Source organism: Pristis pectinata, chromosome 9 (genome assembly GCF_009764475.1).
Source record: "Pristis pectinata isolate sPriPec2 chromosome 9, sPriPec2.1.pri, whole genome shotgun sequence".
NCBI classification, from domain to species: domain Eukaryota; kingdom Metazoa; phylum Chordata; class Chondrichthyes; order Rhinopristiformes; family Pristidae; genus Pristis; species Pristis pectinata.
Window position 1 is genome coordinate 66912838 of NC_067413.1, and position 20101 is coordinate 66932938.

Sequence of the window (20101 nt, forward strand, 5' to 3'; positions counted from 1 at the left end):
GCAATGAACACAGGCAGTACTTTCAAACATCTATTTAAAGACATAACAGCATGCGAGAGTTACCTAACCAAAATGCATCCTTTACTGTGTGTTGTCCCTTTAATATTGTTAGGATATAATTGCTGTGATGTAGAAGGAAGTAGAACTGATGCTAAATTTCATGAGGGAATACAATTTGAGGAAACATAATAATCCCAGATATGACTGATATCAAAGAAGGTTGAGGGGAATGCACATTAGCTTTAGGCCAATTCATATATTATTGCAAAGAGACTTCCGATGCATATCCAAGGATGATTCTGTCCATACTGGGAAACACAGATTATTTTGACAGTTGTTAACCTATCAACCACCCTAAACATTCATTCCCTATGCTGCCAGAACACAATGGCTGCAGTGTCTATATCTACAAAATGCACTGCAGTTACTGGTCTAGGCTATTTCCCAAACCCCTGACCTATCTCACCAAGAAGGACAAGAGCAGCAGATGCATGGGGACACCACCACCTGCAGGTTCCCCTTGCACATCATTGTGACTTGGAAACATACCACCTTCATCGTCACTGGGTTTCAATGCTGGAACTCCCACCCCAACAGTTCTATGGGAGTACCTTCACAAGGACTGCAGTATTTCAAGAAGGTGGCTCAACACCATCTTTACAAGGGCAATTAGGGGTGGGCAATAAATGATGGGCTTGCCAGCGATGCCCAGATCTCAAAAATGAATGAAGAAAAAGCACATTGAAACTTACTGAGAAACCAACAGATTATTTAAAGTGGGAGAAAAATGTAAAGTACTTGATTTAAGAGCTACTGATCGGGCTGGATCAGGCTCAATCCCACTCCTTGCCTGTACTACAGATGTACTGTTGGAAATATCCTGACTGTTTGCATCATGGTCTGGCATGGCAATTTGAATGAGCAGAATATAAGAAGCTGCAGAGAGTAGTGGACTCAGCCCAATACATCACAGGCAGATCTCTCTCCACCATCGGTAGTATCTACATTGAAGCACTGCCTCAAGAAGTCAAGATCTGTCATCAAAAATCCCCACCATCTGGGCCCTGCCATCTTTTCGCAGCTACCATTGGGCAGGAGGTGCAGAAGCCTGAAGTCCCACACCATTAGTTTCAAGAACAGCTACTCCCCTTCAACCATTTAGTTCTTGAACCAACGGGCACAACCCTAATCTCTACCTCAGTATAGCAACACTATGACCACTTTGCCCGCTTTGCATTAAAATGGATTTTGTTTTGTTTTGTTCTATTTGTGTTCTTTCTTGCAAAAATTGTGTATAATTTATGTTTAATTTATGTTTTTCTTGCGAATGCTGCTTATATGATACTATATGCCTGTGATGCTGCTGCAAATAAGTTTTCAATTGCACCTGTGCATACATGTACTTGTGCATATGATAATAAACTCGACTTTCACTTTGACTTGGGCTCTGCACTGATGCAACACTTGCATTTACATGCCATGGCACCCGTGGGATGAGCCCAGCTGATGCTACCACTCCTTGACCCTTCCAGTGAGGTGGAGCAAGCTGTGAGTGATCTTTGGTGGTAAGTCTGATGTCCTGCTCCATGGCCCTGACAATCTTTTTACAGCTCACTGGTCTCAGAGGCTTTTCTCTCTGTATTATAATGTCTCTGGTATTCAACAACATTTAAATGGATTTAAATAATTTTTAAAAATGGTTTGAGATGATGAAATGAGAAAAATATCACACGTGGTTAAAAATAGGTTACAGTACAATTCAGCATAAATATTAACTGAAATGTAGAAAAATAAATAAAAAAACCTTATCTTTTAATGAGGATTATTAAGCCCATTCTGATGAAAGTTACTGGAGCTGACCTTGGACTTGGTGATGAGTCCAGTGTCAGAGCAGGAGGGCAGATGAACTGGCATCTGATGTCAATGCATTCTTGACTTCTGCGATGCAGAAGCTAAAGACGCACTGATCTTCAGAGGGTGGATGGGCAGTGCTTCTGAGACTGGTCTGCAGAGTAGTGCAGCTCATAGAGCTGCTGCCTCACTGTCCCAGAGACACAGGCTCAATCCTGTCCTTGGGGGATGTCTATGTGGAGTTTGCATGTTCTCCCTGTGACTGTGTGGGTTTTCTCCGGGTACTTGCTTCCTACCACATCTCAAAGATATGGGGGTTGGTAGGTATGTTGGCCTCTGTAAATCACCTCTAGTATACATGTGAGTGGTAGAATCTGAAGACCTGATGATAACATGGGGAGGATAAAATGAGATTGGTATAGGATTAGTGTAAGTGGGTTCACATGGATTCAGTGAGCTGATGGGCCTGTTTCCATGCTGTATCTCTCAATGACTCCATGACTCCATGATACAATATCCTAATAAAGGTGTTCTTTTGCACCATCAGGTAAAAGTAATTAAACAAATGATTAATAGCTTTTGATTTACTTTGAGTTTCATTTCTCCCCTCTTCAATGTCACTCCTGAAAAAATTCCTGCATACATCCATTGTATCCAATTAAAATCACATTAAATGGAATCAATTCAAGGTTAGAGTCTAATATTAACTTGAAGGCAGGGATGGAGGGAGGGAAGCTGTTTGAATTCAAAAAGCTTGGAATTATGGATTAATATTTATTGTCGTGTTTGGCTGTGGCTGCGAAACAGCATCAGAACAGAATCAGCAACAAAACAGCATCAAGTCTTTGAGCTTTTGGCACCGGCTGCAGCAAGGGAACAGGGTGGAGAGGAGGGAGAACACAATTGGGTGCTGTGGGGAAATTAGAAAAGTTCATATTGGAAGAAGTTACATGAATAGGAAAGGTTTAGAGGGATATGGGCCAAATGCAGGCAAATGGGATTAGCTCAGTTAGGAAACTTGATCAGTGCAGACTTGTTGGGCAAAAGGGCCTGTTTCTGTGCTGTATCGCTCTATCACTCTATGTCTATGACTATGACTAAGTTGGAGACCTTACTAGGTAGTGTGTGTGTGTGTGTGTGTGTGTGGGGGGGGGAGGTTAATGGAGAAAATTAGAAGCCTAGGGGAGATAAAAAAAAGAGTATAAAGTTGGGGATCAGGATCACAGGACAGTTCATAGTGACATTGTGGGGAGCAGATGAAGCAGGTAAACTGGATCCAACAGGTAGTTGAGAAGCTCTAGGTCCAGCTCTTCTAGCCTCCCCTTAGTTAACTGACTTCCAAAGGCCAAGTAAAGCCAGCCAGTCAGGATCAGATTTAAAATGTGGTTAATATACTCCAACATTTAATTGGTGGGTTGGGGGTGGATGGGATTTGAATTCAGATTTTTTTTTATATACACACTATTTAACATAACCCTCAATTTTTTTTAGTGGAGAGAGTGGTAGTTAAACCATTTTAGTGAAATACTCTGTTTTGAGATGATAGTTGAAGCCAGGATCCTACACTTACTGCTACCCGAAGAAGTCATCTTTGGACTGATCACAAAGGAGAACTGAAGTTATGGAAACTCTGAGAGCAAATGTGAAACTGTTTGAATATAAAAATGTAAGAAATGGGAGCAGGAGTAGGCTGTTCTACCTCTCGTGTCTGTTCTGCCATTCTATAAGGTCATGAGAGATCTTCTACCTCATCAACACTAGCCCCATATCCCTTGATATGGCAAGGGACATAGCAAGCTGGTGCCCCAGCTAGGGAAAACTCTGCGTCTGCCCTTAAAAGATCTTTGTTCAGTTCAATGAGATCACATTTCATACTTCTAAATTTGAGAGAGTACAGGCCCAGTCTGCATATTCCATTTTCATGCGGCAAAACCTCTATTACAGAAATCAATCTAGTGAACCTTAATTGTATTATCCTGATCACAAGTATATTATCCTTCCTATCCTTCCTTAGGTAGGGCTATCAAACCTGTAAACAATAGTCCAGGGGCAGTTTCATCACAGCCCTATATAATTGGAGCAAGAAGTCTCAAACCTTGTCTTTAACTCCTCTTGCAATAAAGGCCATCATACTGTTTCCCCTTCTGATTGCTTACACTGATCTACGTACAGTTATCAGCATCAAATCACTCAGTCTTTGGCACCAGCCTGAAGTAGGGGAGCAGTGTGGAGAGAAGAGAAAGAGGAAACAAGGAGAAAACTAGCTCCTCTCGAACTTCCACTACTTATAATAAAAAAGCACCTTTCTTTTTTTAACTAAAGTTGGTGAACTCACATCCACATTGCATTTCATTTGTCATGTCCTTTGCCATTCACTTAACCTGCCTGCATACTCATGAAGCCCCTATGCATCCTTTCCTTACAGTCCCCACTTCTGTCTCTTCAGCACACTTGGATACATATCATTTTACCCCCCCTCAACCAAAACAGCATTATAGATTGTGGAAAGCTGGGACCTGAGTAGCAATCCTTGTTTAGATAAGTCAGAAGAAGAAAGTTATGATTAGGAATAAATGAAATTATTAAGTCAATCTTTCAATTCAATGTAATTTCACAGATAGTGGATCTTTAAAGCTGGAAATTACCTGTTGTCCATGATAAAATACAGCCAAAAGGAACATTGCCATGAGTAGCAGCGAAGTTTCCTTCGTGCCTAAGAAGTCTCTGCTAAAAAAGAACAAAATAGTACACCTTTTTTAAACAATATGCTTGAGAGATGTTATTGTCATTATAGCTGTAACACCTTTCATATTTTAAATAGTAAGGTTTTCGAACCTAAATGCAGATAACTACAAAAGACATCAGCAAAGGTTAAGCTTTGAGATTCACATTGGAGAAAGTTTCTCCAGTCTCCTGCTGTAATGCCATGGAGATTGGCAGGAAAGTAGGAGAGAACTGTTTGCTTGCCAGGTAAAGGCCTGGCTCTTAGAAGGCTAATGTAATCAGATGGTAGGAGCAAGGCAAATGTCTCAATATGCCTTAAGATCATGTTCCAGTAGCTCAGTCAAAACCCTGTTATGTCTGTGGAGGTTGACAGGACTTTAAAGGTATAAGATAAATGGGGCCAGATCAGGTAAACATAATTACAAAGGTTACAATTGGATAAGATTTGACCATCAATTCTTTACAAGTTATTCTAATTTCCATGCTGCTATTCCTCTATCATGCAAAGACTCCTCCAAGAATTCATCTAAGAGTTCTGCCCACCATTGCTTGAAGCTGACAACAGGCGGCCAGGACAATTTTGGGGTTTGTACATATGGTTCATCCATGAATGACACGTGAAGGAGTGTGATTTGTGGAGTAAGGCTGACAGTAGCCTGCCTAGCCACATATAGGATGGTTAGACAACTGCACCAGCCAAGGGTTGGATATCCATGTTCTTCACAGTCCCAGAAATTTTCAATTGCCAGATTCAGGCACAAAATAAGGAGATGACAGATCTAAATTATCCCCTTCATCTTTTATTGTCATGAATCAGGAATATTTATAATAAACATTTATTCCTTACAAGTACATAGAATTGGAAAACTGTTGCTTCCTCTGTTTCATATTATATCAGTCATATTATATATTATAGTTTCCTGAAGCTTTGATTCTGTCACCTTAGAACTTGTTTCCTGTAGAAGGTTTTGAAATGGAAAAAGAAATTATAGGGAAGAGAAACATATCTTTACTAGATATGTATTCCATGAATGGAACCAAAATTCAGATGAAGAGTACAATAGGTAGCTGATACTGTGGCAAATATTTTGTGTCAGGAGCACAAGTGTTACTCTCCTCGATCTTTAACAACATCATGATTGTCTCTTCTTTGTCCTGTTATGGAAAAAAAACCAAGAAATGTGCACATGGTCCTGGAAGGCCCACATATGACCTCTTTCTGTGCTGCATATCCTCATCTCAGCTAGAGCAATAGATTTGTATTTTTTTGTAGTTATTTTGGCAAGACCCTTGATTTTCAAAAACTCTATTTTGTCCTTCTTCACTCACCTAACTTGACACTTATGTCACTGAAAGGATGCCAGCTTGCTGTCATTGTCATTACAGGTGGGATCTAGAGGGTAACAGAGACAGATCACATATCTCCTTAAAATTTCCCTGTAGGCTATTGGGACATACCTTGGAACTGTGTGGAACTTTGGCATGCATTGAGATCCAGACTACGAACTGATAGGAGTAGGATTTGAGCCTTGTCCATTCTTGCTCCTGGACATTAAGCATTCCTGCATCAGAACTAAAAAAACTGCCATACTGCCATGTCTAAGTAATGCAATTGGTATTGAGTGCAATAGAACATTAAACACTTACTCTCCACTGTGATAGAAGTTGTCATATCTAACAAAGAGCGAGCTGTAGATGGTTTCAGTCAGCAGTGAGTAAACTGCAATCATTATCAGTAAAACAGCAAGTTTCAAGATGGAATTCAGACGGAGAAACACTGCACAGGTCACCATCGCTAGCACTCCAGTAAACACAAAATACTAGACAGATAACACACAAGGGTTAGGTTAGAGCTTCAACTCTGCAACAGACAGTGCTTCAGATATTCTGTGAATTTATTACAGGAGTTTTAAGAACTAAGTTACTTTACTAAATGCTCTGTGGACTTTAGGGCTTCCAATAAAACACCATACTGTCTGTCACTTTACACTTCACCGTGGCAATGTATTTACCCATAATGAGCTGCATAAGGTACCCTTAATGCCTCAGTGAAATTTGTTCCCATTCAGTCTCATTTCTGGACTTGTTCCCTACCATTACCACTCTAGGTAATGGAGTGGATGTATGAAAGGATCATGACATCAGCTTTCATTTTCTATGACTCAGAATGATAACGTACCAATGCATTATTCACTGGGTTGCCAGTCAATTAGTACAAGTTATAAATAATCAAAATATGCATTCATTTTATTTCAAAAGGAGCTGTAAAATATTGTTCATCTCTTATAATGGGAATATATTCTGCATCTTGTGCTGCATGGTCCACAGGTTTGTAATACCTCCATCCTAGGCCAACTAAGCAGAACTTCAAAAAAGAATCCACTGTTGTTTATAGTATAAGTAGAGTGTTCTTTCCTCATTCTGAAGATATTTTCCCTTATTTTAAAGCTTTGAGAAACTATGGTGTATTAGATTATGACATTAACTGACTGCAAGGGTAATTTAGTTTAAGCTGGTGAATCAAGGAGTGTGCCATATGATTATCATTGCAACATTGTTGGAAAGTGTTGCCAGCTTTATTTAACATCTGACTCCCACAATAAAGAGTCCCCCTTGTCAGATACCACTGTAACAATTTATTACAGAAATTATTAAAATCCTTTGAAGGATTATTAAAAGAAATCCCTGACATTTATCAAAAGAAATGAAAGGACATGAAACTATAGACTGCTTTTTCATGATCCCAGGGCAACCCAGAGTACAATAAAGTACATTCAAAATGCCATTACTCCTGTCATGTGGCAATCTATTGCATTCTCAGGAAATTTAACGGTATCTCACAATTTGTGCCTTAGCTGCTCTTGGACCCTTCTCTGCTCTCTTTGGCTCCCTGTTAGTAGCCTATGCTATTATTCAACCTTTGATCTATTCCAGCTCAGCATCACTGCCAAATAAAAGGAAAATAGTCAGCATGCTAGAAATTTGAAACAAAAAAAAACTGCTGGAAATGCTAGAAGGTCAGGCAGCACCTGTGGAGAGAGAAGCAGAGATAATATTTTTGCTCAAAGCTTATTGACCTTAGCAATTACTTTTGTTTCTCCTATCACTTTACATTGTATGCCTCCTTGCATTTTTGCTAACATTCTCTGGAGGGCACATTGATATTTCAGGTCATGCTTCAGATTGAGCAATGCTCCCCTTCGCTCTTGTTCATCTTCTTGCCAACTACATCCAGTTTGAGTTAACCTCACACCACTTTCCTGATCTCCTCACCAACTCCACCGTTTCCTTGCATGGATTAATAATTGTCATCATGTTCTGCATTTCCCTTCAGAATGTTCATTCACTTGGAACTGCTTGCATTAACATCCCAGACTTGATTTAAATTTGGCTCACAACACTTCTCACCACCACTTTCATGTAAATAGCTGCAGCAGAAATGTGAAAGTTACAATAAAGTTACTCCTTGATCTCTGCCCACACCATTCACCTCCATTAAGTTTTCACACTGTTCTTCCCCTCATATGTCTCATTTTAAATCTTCATTATCCAATGTTTCATCAACCCACCATCAATTACTTCTTAAGGTATCTTTCCTTGTTTAGCTTCTACAGTTTTACCTCAGTTATTTCCATCTTCATCACAGCACTCTTTATTGAATTTGTTGCCCTACTCTTCTCTTCAAACATTTCACTCCACGTAAAGTCATCTACCCATCTACGTCAGCTAATCTTATTAGCTCCCAGGGTCTTCCTACTCCCAGGGTCTCTCTCTACACCCATGGTGTCCCTAACTCCCATGGTCTCTACTCCCATCGTCTCCCTACTCCCATGGCCTCCCTACTCCCATGGCCTCCCTACTCCCATGGTCCCTCCACTTTTAGGTAACAAACTTACATTCTTTGGTTCCTCCTAAATTTGGCTTGCAACACTTCTCACCACCACTTTCATGAAAGTAGCTGTAGCAGAAATGTGAAAATTATTATAAAGTCACTCCTTGTCTCCGGCCACACCATTTGCCTCCATGAACTTTTCACACTGTTCTCCCCCTCATACTTCTCATTTTACCATGGGAGTAGGGAGACCATCTTGCTTCTAGGTATTTTACAACCTTTGCGAAATGTACATTCCAATTCTCTTATAATTCCTTCAAACTATGTTGCCCCAGGTTTTACTCCTCCATTCAATGATTTTCTACAGCTGCTGACTTTCTCAGCTTCAGCCTCACTTTTCCCCCTGACATCTTTGTTCCTCACAAAACTTGAGTTGATCAAGGCTGACACTTTAGTACAACTCACAGAGTTTTGCACTTTCAGAAACACTATACTTTAGATGAGATATAAAAGCGAGCCCTATATGTTTGCTCAAAAGGCCATTCAAAGAAGAACAGGAAAATTCCCCAACTATTATCTGACCAACATTTATCCACCAGTGCCACTAAAATAACTTTAAAATGCCTTAGTGCTGCTTTGGGGACCTTGTTATGCATGAATTGGTTGCTGCATGAGGCAACTGCAAAAAAGTATATTGAAAGTGTATTTGGATGTTACAAGAATATGAAAGGCATTATATAAATGCAAGCTCTTCCCTTCTTCAAACTATAACTTTCTCCCATCCTAGCCAATCCCCTTTGCACAGTCCTCAAGGATGGTCTCCAGTCCAAATGATGAAGCTTGAATATACCTGGCACACAGTTGACTTAGACATCCAATGCTCTATCTCACTGGAGAACATCAGATTTGCTGGGTCCTATACTCTAGGATCATACTGGAGAGTAAAGATATTCCATTTTTATTTTGCTTCATCAACTATATCTGTAATCCTCTGGTTTCTGTTCCTCTGGCAATGGTCCCTACTGCATTCTTTCTTCCTTTATTCCGTAACTGGCAGCTATACCGTCAAACATTTAGACTCCACACTTGTATTATCTCTCTCCTTATTTTTGTATCTCTGTAAATCCTCTCTCTTTTACAAAGCAGTTGGTCATATTTCCTTTGGCTTAGAATCCATATCTTAGGAAGAATATTCCATAGGAAATAAGAGCAGGAGAAAATCACATTGTCCCATGAGGTTGCTCCACTACTGAATCCTCAAGTCCCCTACTGTCCAAATCTATCTTAATCTTGTATGTGCTTACTAAGTCAGAATTTTCAGCTCTCTGGGGTAAAGAATTCCAAAGATACACAAGACTCTGAGAGAAGAAACTCCTCTTCATCTCAGACTTAAATGAACATCCCTTTATTCAAAAATAGCCCTAGTTTCAGATGCCACTACCAGAGGAATCAGACTCACATCTCCCCAATCAAGCCCCCTCAGAAGCTCACTCTTCTAAACAACACAAAGTACAGACTCAATCTAGTCATCTTTTTTCCTCATTAAGACGAGTCCTACATCCCAAAATTTGCACTATTCCACGACAAGTATGTCCTTCATTATATAGGGGTACCGAAACTGTACACAGTACACGGTATTCCAGAAGCGTTCTCATCAACACCCTGTAGCAAGGCTTCCCAGATTTGTAATTCAACTCACATGCAGTGACAACTGCTTTAAAGTGCCTTTATCTGCATTACAGGATCTAAGTTACATTGTTTTTGACTTAGTTTTAAACTTGTAGTCTTTACTGTAATGAAGGCAAAAATTTGCAGAAAATTGTACACTTTGAAGTCTTACAACGAATGAATCAGAAGAATTATCAATAAATCTGATTAAACATTTCTGGAGCCCCTTTTATGTGGGCAACATCCCAAGAAGCTTCGTAAGAGCCCCATCAAGAACAATTTGATACTGAACCACACAGCGAGATACCGGGAGAGGTGAGCAAGAGCTTAGTATGAGAGCTAGGTTTTAAAGAGCTTCTTAAAAGAGGAGAGAGATGGAAAGGTGCAATGCTTTGTTGGAGAAGGGGAAGTGGAAGGGAAAGGGAAATTTCAGATCTTGGAACCTTGGCAGTTGATAGCTTTGCCATGACTGGTAGAGTGATGGAAATCTTATAAATCAGCATTTTGCAAGAGAACAGAACTGTCAGAGTGTAGACATCCCTCAGGTTTGACAATAAAAGGACATGGAGGGATTTGTTTCTTGACCAAACAGGCAGAAGGGTCTTAAATATTGCACCTGCAAAATAACATCACTGAAAATCCAGCATCTCCTTAGCACCATGTTAAATTGTCAACCTAAGTCACATGCTCCTGGCATACAATGAACCTCAAACCCAAAACCTGTTTAGGTGGAATTGATTATGACTTATTACAGACGCTTAATCAATGCTTCACTAACATCAGTTGTATGATTAGGCTGAAGCTTTGTAAAGAAGTTTAACATGAAGACAATGGATTGGAAGACAAAAATGTTATGTTAACTTCATTCACAGTTGATGTGGTTACCTATTAATAAATTAGTGCTAAGTTAGCATTGCTGACTGAACTGTTTAACAATTATATGAATAACATTGTTGTCCCCTGTGACATCTGCACTCAGGACTGAATTGACTTTACCCATATAAATCTTAAGCGAATGGATTTATTTAAATTATCTCAAGAGTTGCTGCAGCAGTGACCTCAGTACAGAATCTGCCTCACAGTCATTAGTAACTAGTATTAGAGGAGACTTTTACCTTAGTTGTAAAGTGCTTTGATGTATCCTGGAGGTATGATAAAATACCATCTAAATAATATTTCATTCTTAGAGTTTAAATACATTTCTCATGTGTCTCTCTACTAATCCTCATGGGTGCAATTTATTTCAGGCTCTGAGATGTTAAAGAAATCTCCAGGCTTTGTAACAGAGATTCAATCAATAAGCAAATGTAATATTCAGAGATTATTGAATTGAATGATTATTTCAATGTAATTGATCAGTTCCACTGGCTTTGAACATTGGAGCCTGGAAATAACTACACTATTATAGCATTGCTCAACACAGCTGCATTAACTTCTTTGGTCCATTATTTCAACAGAAGCATTAACTAATTAATTTTAAATGGGTTAATACCTCATTAAAATAAAGGAGAGAAGAATTTGAAGTCAATGCTTTAAGCTCAAAGCAAGTTCCAGGCTTATCTAAATTTAAATAATCTATTAAAATAAATAATTAACTAGAAGTTTATTTTAGGATGAGATGCATGTTGTAGGAAAGGTGTATTTGCTGAATGTGGCATCATCTGAATTCTTCAGCTAGCTCTGTAGGATACTGTTAGTTTTCCATTATGACATCATTCATGTGGATCAGAAATTATCAAAGCAACCTCAGAGTGATAACATATACCTCATGAAATACAAGCAATACACAACAAATTTAAATGACCAAGATGCTGAGAACTTCATTTTTCTAGCTATAAGAGTCTGGTTTGAATTGAGTTGGTGATTTCAATCCAATTGTCAATAAATTTTAATCTAAATCACAGAGTAGCTTTTGTTTAGCTCTCTTCCTTGAACCAAGGCTATTTAACATTATAATTGGTTCCCACTTCTCAGATACTGTCTTCTACTTTTTACAAAATTGTTAAAGAAGTTTCTTTAACCCTCTGTTCCAGCAAATTGCCTCACCTTCAACCTTCTGATTCTCTGAAAAGTACTTGAAAGTGTAACTGACTCACAAATCTATGCCTAATTTTCTCAACACGCTTGTATTCCCATGCCACAAAGCAATACAGATCAATACAGAAATTACATTCTCTGTGACTATAGCGATGGTGCACTATCCATCCTTGGCCTGCCCAACCTTTCTATGATCTTTGAAATAATGAACCACCCTCTGGTGTCTGTGATATTGTCCAGCTCAGTGGCAGCATTCAATTGCTTCCCCTCCTACTGATCCATTCATAGCCAAAGAATTTTCCATAATAGTTCTTCTTTTCAGCTAGCAGTGAGGTCCCCAAAGATATATCCCAGATCCTCTTCTCTGTTCCTTGTGCACCAGGAACAGCTGAAGACATGGAGCCAGACCCCATATTATCCTATGATTCCTTACTCCAATTTATCATCACCTCTCTTGATGCCTCCACCACTTCTATATTAACACTGAAATATGGAGGAATTGCCATTTCCTTCTGTTAAATGTAGAAAGAATCAAAGCCATTATACTTTACTCCTATGGTAAACCTTCAAACAAATAGCACCAACTCCACTCACCTCCTAGCCAGCCTCTTATTGTGAATTACATTGTGTGCAACCTTGGAGGATCCTACCTGATTACCTGATCCTAAGGAAAATTGCACTTGGGATGGCCTAGAGATGAGTGGAGTGGCAGGAGGGAATTGTGGAAGTGGTGATTGAAAGAATAGGTTGTGGTGTGGATGGAGTCAGGTAGGGGTGGTGAAGAATCAGCAATTGTGTACAGCCCTTCAGCCCACAATGTTGTGCCGACATCTTATCCTGCTCTAAGATCTATCTATCTATCTACCTATCTATCTAACCCCTCCCTTCCACATAGCTCCCCATTTCCCTATCATTCATCTGTCTATCTAAGAGTCTCTTAAATGTCCCTAATGTATCTGCCCCCACAACCTCTGCTGGCAGTGCGTTCCACGCACCTACCACTCTCTGTGTAAAAAACTTACCCCTGACATCCCCCTTTATACCTTCCTCCAATCACCTTAAAATTATGTCCCCTCGTGTTAGCCATTTTCACCCTGGGAAAAAGTCTCTTAACCCTTAATATCCCCTCTTCCTGCCACCGAGACTCCCAAACATTCTTAGCAGGTGAAAAAATGACATCTTCCTATTGATTACTCTGCATTCAGAGCTCTGTAAGGCCGATCCTGAGAATTCAGGTGGCTATTACTTTAATAGTCCATCCCACTTCAACTCTGACCTCCCAGTATTTGGCCTCCTCCTGCTTCAATAAAGACTGAGGAGCTCTACCACACCTCCTGATTTGGCACTTTATATACATCCTTCTGACTCAATATCCAATCTAATAATATAGGATAATAAGTCATGCCAACCGTGCACCTAACATTTCTAGCATTCATGGTTTAATGTTCTTCTGATGGTATCAGAAGAACACGTCTCCTACTATTTACATCCCTCCCTCAGATATATTTTATGTTATGCACCACTCTCTTTCAGCTGGCATCACCCCCATTTGTGACATTCAATCTCTCCTGGCCTCTATTCTCTCCATTGCTCCCTGCCCTCCTACCTCTCTGCTTTTCCTGCAGTTTAAAATTTATTTTGTGTCTAATTGTTCCCAATTCTGGTGAAAGATCGTCAACTTGTCATCTTGATTCTGTTTTTCTCTCTTAAGGTACTTTCTGACTTAGTGAGTATTTCCAGCATTGCCTGTTTTTATTTCAGATTTCCAGCATCTGCAGTATTTTATGTTGGATTATTGCTGGAGACAACTTTGGCTAAGAGTTTCATCCCCTAACATCAATATAACTCATCTTGTTAGGTCAAAAAAAACCTGTCTAAAGAAAGCTAAGAAAATTTTAACCTAAGCCACAGAAAGGAATGAATTCCCAAGCAATGAATACTTTCATTAATTTACTCAAGAATGATTTGGTACCAGTGAGTAATTGTTTGTGTCTGAATGTGCAAAAGGCCCTGGTGCATGTTATTTTTCAATAATAATGCATACAGTCAGACTGTTAAGATTGATCAAAAAAAGCTCTGGTATACTTAAAAGATTAAAGTCAAGCATGCAGATAAGAGAGTGTTTAAGTACCTCAGGATAGAAGCATATATCTGTACACTTGGCAGTGGAGTTGAATGTTTGGTTCTTATCAGTTGTTGATTTATCAGAGTCACACCAAAACTGAAAAAGAAGCTCAAAAATTAGATAAAATATATTTAATTTTCACATTTATCACAATTCCATTCAGTTATTTTGAAATGGATATGATTTAAATGTTTTGGGAATATAGATTCATGCAATGTGAAAACAGGCCTTTCAGCCCGAGTCCACACCAATTATCGAGTGCCCATTTACACTAACTTTACACCAATCCCATTTTATTCTCATCATATTTCCATAAATTCACTTCGGTTCCTACCACTCACTTACACATTAGGGGCAATTTAAAGTGTTAAATTAAACAGTCAGCACATCTTTGGGATCTGGGAGGAAACTATGGTAACGGAGAGAACATGCAATTGCCACACCGGAGGTCAGGATTGAACCCGAGTCATTGGAGCTGTAAGTTAGCAGCTCTACTAACTGTGCCACAGTGCCACCCACATAGCAATATTGAAATGTATCTTTGAAAAATAATCTACAGGTGTGTAATTTAATGCATCATTCATAGAATCATAGAATTGTTAAAGCTTTGGAGGAGGTCATTCATCACAACACCTCTTTGCAAGAGCAATCCTGTCTGACCCATTACCCATCTCTTGTCCTGTGGCATTGTAATATTTTTCTCTTAAGTGTTGAATGAATTAAATGTTATCTGTCTATACTTAAAGATTTTTCATGCCAGCCAAACATCTAAAACCATTTTCCTCAACCTTTAATTCTTCATTTATAGATTACAAGATAATTAGGTGTGAATGGTACTTCCTATTTCCCAGTCTATGAGAGTATATTGTCTGATGATTCCTAAGTAAATATTGGGAAAGTGGGGTTGGCAATGCATAAGAATTATACCTCGGTTGGGAGTTTCCTCAGAATAGCTTAATCTGTGATTTCATTGGATGGAAAGTTCAAAACCTGTGAATGTGAATAAATGGGATTTCTATCACATTTCTGAAGCATTTACAGCATTAGAGGATGGGAATCCTATCTGATGAAATTCCCATTCCATTCTTACTGGTCTTAGTCCTTAGTCACTGGGATGAGGCAACAGGAGCTTCAATTCATTGGAGAAATAAAGATCTTCAGGGACATGTCAGTCTTTAAGAAGATGAGGGAAGTAGTTATAGTTCACCTTACTAGGCTATTTGAGCTAAAAAGGGATGGAAGAGCTCAAGGTCATTAGAAAGTGTGGGCCTGAATTGCACTGGTTAACAACTATTGATTTGGTGGAGAACCACCACTGTCATTCATTCACAGCTCAGTTCATCTTGGATTTCTGTGCATGCTCAGCCAAACACAAAAGTCCAAAATGATTTGGAGGTCAGATACTGGTGCATCTTGCTTCACTCTTAGATATAGTTTTACTAATTACAAAAGTAAACAGATGTTTACAAAGGCAAACACTATTCTTCTGACTTCCTTCCCCATTGCTGGATTTACTATTGTACCCAGCAGTGTAATGCTAACACACTGTAGAGTGGCCAGATGCCCTTAACATCCAACCCCTCAGCTTAACACCTGGGTTTGCTGCCATACAGATGGTAACCCCATTCATTCCAATAGGGTTGCCAAACTTGTGGGAGAAATCAAGTACTTAAGTTATTTCACTTGTTAAAAATTAGTTGTATGTTTTCAATTTTGTTTCATTGTTTTAAGGTGTTTTTAATTAAAATTAGTTATGTTTTAAATGTTTTCTCATTTAAATCTGCTTGGACTTGTTTTAAATGCCTTTGACTAAAAGCAAGGAGCTGTCAAAGGCTGTCAGTGTATCCCAGGGCAGGGCTGTAGCAATACATCGCTGGAAGACCTGTTGCTCAACCTCTGAGGACATCCCTCAGATGTGGAGGGTTGGCTCATTTGACTCTCAACCTCCGGAAAAGGTAAGTTCTGGTGGGCAGGAGCAGAGAGCTATCGGGCCAGGTCATGCACTGTGTCCAGCACAATCTTACCTACAATGTTAGGTTAATTGCCTGGAAGTCATTCTTTTTGATACCAAGAACAGATTGCCAGGAAGTGCACTAAGGGAGTGCGTGAGAGAAACACAGAAACATAGAAACTAAGAGCAGGACTTGGCCATTCAATCCTTCTGGCCTGTTTCACTATTTGAACAAGCACGGTGGATCATCCAATTCTGTACGCTGCATCCCCATGTCCCTTGATCCCTTTAGCATTAAGAAATATATCTATCTCCTTCTTGAATACATTCAATGACTTGGCTTCCAATGCCTCCCGTGGCAGAGAATTCCACACGTTCACCATTGTCAGGATGTAGAAATTCCTCCTGATCTCAGTTCTAAATGGCATACCCCATAACCTGAGATTGGAACTCCGAGTTGTAGACCCTCCAGCCATCAGGAACATCCTCCCAGTATTGGGTCTGTGAAAATGTTACAGTTTTATAGGTTTCTATGAGATTCCCTCTCAATCTCCTATACCCTAGCAAACATAGGCTTAACCATCCTAAGCTCTCTTTATACATTAATCCTGCCATTCCGAGAATCAGTCTAGTAGATATTCATTGCACTCCGTCCATGGCAAGAACACCCTTTCTCAGGTAAGGCGGTCAAAATTGAATACAAAACTATAGAAGGGGCTCACCAAGGCTCTGTACAACTGCAGCAAGATATCCTTGCTTCTGTACTCAAATCCTCTTCCACTGAAGGCCAAAATACTATTTGTCTTCCTAATTAATTGCTACACCTAAATGCTTGTTTTAGTTTCAAGTGGACAAGGACAGCCAGGTCTTGCCGCACCTTGCTTTTACCCAGTCTCCCTTCACTCAGATAATGACTTTGTGTTTTCAAAACCAAAGTGGTTAACTTTACATTTATCCAAGTTAAATTGCATCTGTATGCATTTGCCTACTCATCCAACTTGTCTAAATCACCTCTCTGAATACTCCTCACGACTCACCTCCCCACTGTCCCCTGCCACAAGCTTTGTATCTTCAAAAGGGTGCTGGTTGGGTTCCAATGAGGGAGAAGCACCTTGAATTGTAGATTATTAGTGAGGTGAGAGTTCATTTGCATTGCAGTCTCCTGGCAATTTGCTTGATCGCGTTTGTGGGTCAAGCAGCAGTTTGTCATAATTCCTTGTCCCAAATTTTCTTAGGGTTTTGTTCTCTGTCTTTGTAGTTTGCTTCCCCCAGGAGAGTACGTGGCTTTGAGAGGGTGAGCTGGATGGATCAGCTTGTCTTTGCCTGCTCTTTGCTGTATTTGTAAAGACACATAGCATTCTTGCATTTTGGCCTTCAGTGGAGGTAGGGCTGGGGAAAACTGCAGTACTCTATAAATTTATATTTCGGGGCCAAATTGCCTACAATGGTATAAAAAACTAACTTATGCATATACCTATGGATAAAATTTGTAATAGCCAGTTGCATTCAGGGCATCATTATGATTGGAAAGAATGACTTTCGAACTCGAACTCTCATTGAAGTCAATTGAGAGTTATACTTCAATAACTTAGATATAAAAATAGGATCAGCTGTCAATACTTCTCTGGAAGGAGAGATTAAAAAAAACAGGGAGGTAGCATTACACACCATTGAAAAAGTGATAGTTTTGCCTTTCATGCCCAAATTATGTATGACATGGAAACATTACACAAGGGAATTAATGTGGTTACCTCTGAAAAACACAGTTTACCTTGGAGGCAATTCCCTTGATATGAGGCAATGAGGTTTACATGAAAGTTCCTTCCTCTCCTCAGTAAGATTCTGAAATGGTGTGAGGGTGGTGTACAGCCCAATAACTGAGATACAAAATGTGGAGTATGCACAAGTTTGCAAGAATTAGGTTCAAGAAGCAATTGACTTCATTGGGAAATTAAACTGTCATTTAAACTAGATAAACATTAAATGTAATCCAAATGGTATACCAAAGTAAGACAATATGGGTCAGAATAACAGTGCATATAATTATGAAAGACTTGGCCTCAAGTCTTTTATAATAAATATGCTCTAATTCTAAGTGGCTCAAACTCTTCGGGAAATCTGATGGTAGTGATGTTTCTCTGCCTTTGTAAATAATTGCTTTAGTTTGCTGATTATTAAAAGTACATCTGACGGGCAGTCAATGCAAACATTATGCCCAGTTGTTGGTTGTTACTATTCATGAGGATTCCTAGATTGAGCTACTCTTGTTTTCCTTTGTAACGATGGTACAAAGCTAAATACAAAAGCAAAATAATAATGATTCAGGAAACCTAAGAACAGAAAATTTTGGGAATACATAGCAAGGTTAGGTGGCATCTGCAGAGAAAAAAAAGTTATGGGATCAGATTCCCAATGTCTAGAAGTGCTGTATGCTGCAGCCCCTCTCCCACCACCCCCCATCCTATGCCTGCATATGGCTTGTCCAGAAGAGGAGGGCCTATCGCATTGGCCCTCTGCATTCCAAAATCCAGCAGCATGGTCTCAGGAACTGGAGCAATGCAGTGAGGAGGTACTGCCCTGAAAAAAACACTGATGGCATTTGTCAGGCTGCTAATCTCAGGATGGGTGTTTGCCATTGTAAAAGCTGTAGGTGTTATTAATAAGTTTTAAATACCCCTGTAATTTGGAGACATTTAAAAACACTTAAAATTGATACAATTCAGAAAACTTATAAATCATTAAAAATTTGGGATAGGGTTGTAGAACGTTAAGGAAAAGAACCTAAAACACATAAATATTTTAAATCATGAAAGTAAAATAAGTAAAAAAAAATGTAACTCACCTCCCTTTATCTAATCTTTTGCCTTACAATCCCCAATTAAATCCTGTGCCAGATCTACTGTGACATGTTCTGAGATATGATTCTCTGAGAGGGAGATGCTTTGCAGTCCTAGCAGTGCCTTACTCTGTTACTTGACCGTCAGCAACTGAATGAAGAGGCAGATTTAGCCTTCTAGCTGTGCTAATTGAAAATGCCATCAATAGCTAAGAAGAAATGGTCTGATGTTCCAGGTTGAAAAGTCGTTGACTGAAATAGTAATTTTACTTCTTTCTACACAGATGCTACCTGACCTGCTCACTGTTTCCAATATTTTCTGTTTTTAATACAGAAACAAATACTACAACTAAATGTTGGAATTACATTGCTGGTATTGTTTACTATTTGCCTGAAGGTTGGAAATTAGATTAGACTACTTTAACAGGACTACAACATTTATAACTGCATGATATCCAATGGTTTTATATTTAAAGCTCATTGATGATTTATGAAGACATATCTCCCTAAAAGAGCAGAAAACAATGTAATACGTACTATATTTATTATAGCACCAAGGAAGTTTATCATAATGGAGGCAAATATGATGACATTCCTTGCGAAATGAGTTTCGTTGATCCAGCAGCATGATTTCCGAAGAACTAAAGGCAGACATTTATAATCCTCTGCAGTAGTAATTAATACCAGTGCAGCGTGCAACATGATCAAAATGGTAAACTGGATCACCATTGGCATCATTCTAAAGAGAAAACATAATATAGTTATTATGTTTAATTGCTTGCAGGTAAATTATCACTCTGATTAATCTTTCATTTGTTTACAAGAACAATTAATCCTGGATGATGTCTTAGTAGTTGTTGGTCTGGCCTGACAATATGGCATGACGTGCTACACTTTTCACTGTAGAAATAGAAAAATAGTGGGGATTCCTTTCACATTTTCACTGGGTAGGAGCATGGTACCAGCATTCTCAATTCATAGAATTAACGTTACCATGCTTGATCAAATTCCTGTCATTTTGTTTGGGGTCTCCACATGGATGGCCTTGGTGCCTGCTTATTTCAGGCAAGGGTTGAC

At 39.2% G+C, this 20101-nt stretch overlaps 1 protein-coding gene across 2 annotated transcripts in view; it reads right to left on the reverse strand.

Moving 5' to 3' along the window:
• Positions 1-20101, reverse strand: part of adcy8 (adenylate cyclase 8 (brain)) — a 97580-nt gene that overhangs the window by 15619 nt on the left and 61860 nt on the right. For both annotated transcript variants that reach the window (XM_052023382.1, XM_052023381.1), the window contains 4 exons: positions 19562-19763; positions 14244-14333; positions 6223-6395; positions 4497-4578 (listed from right to left, as the gene is read on the reverse strand). In XM_052023382.1, coding sequence (XP_051879342.1) covers positions 4497-4578; positions 6223-6395; positions 14244-14333; positions 19562-19763 — 547 coding nt within the window. The remainder of the gene's footprint in view (positions 1-4496; positions 4579-6222; positions 6396-14243; positions 14334-19561; positions 19764-20101) is intronic.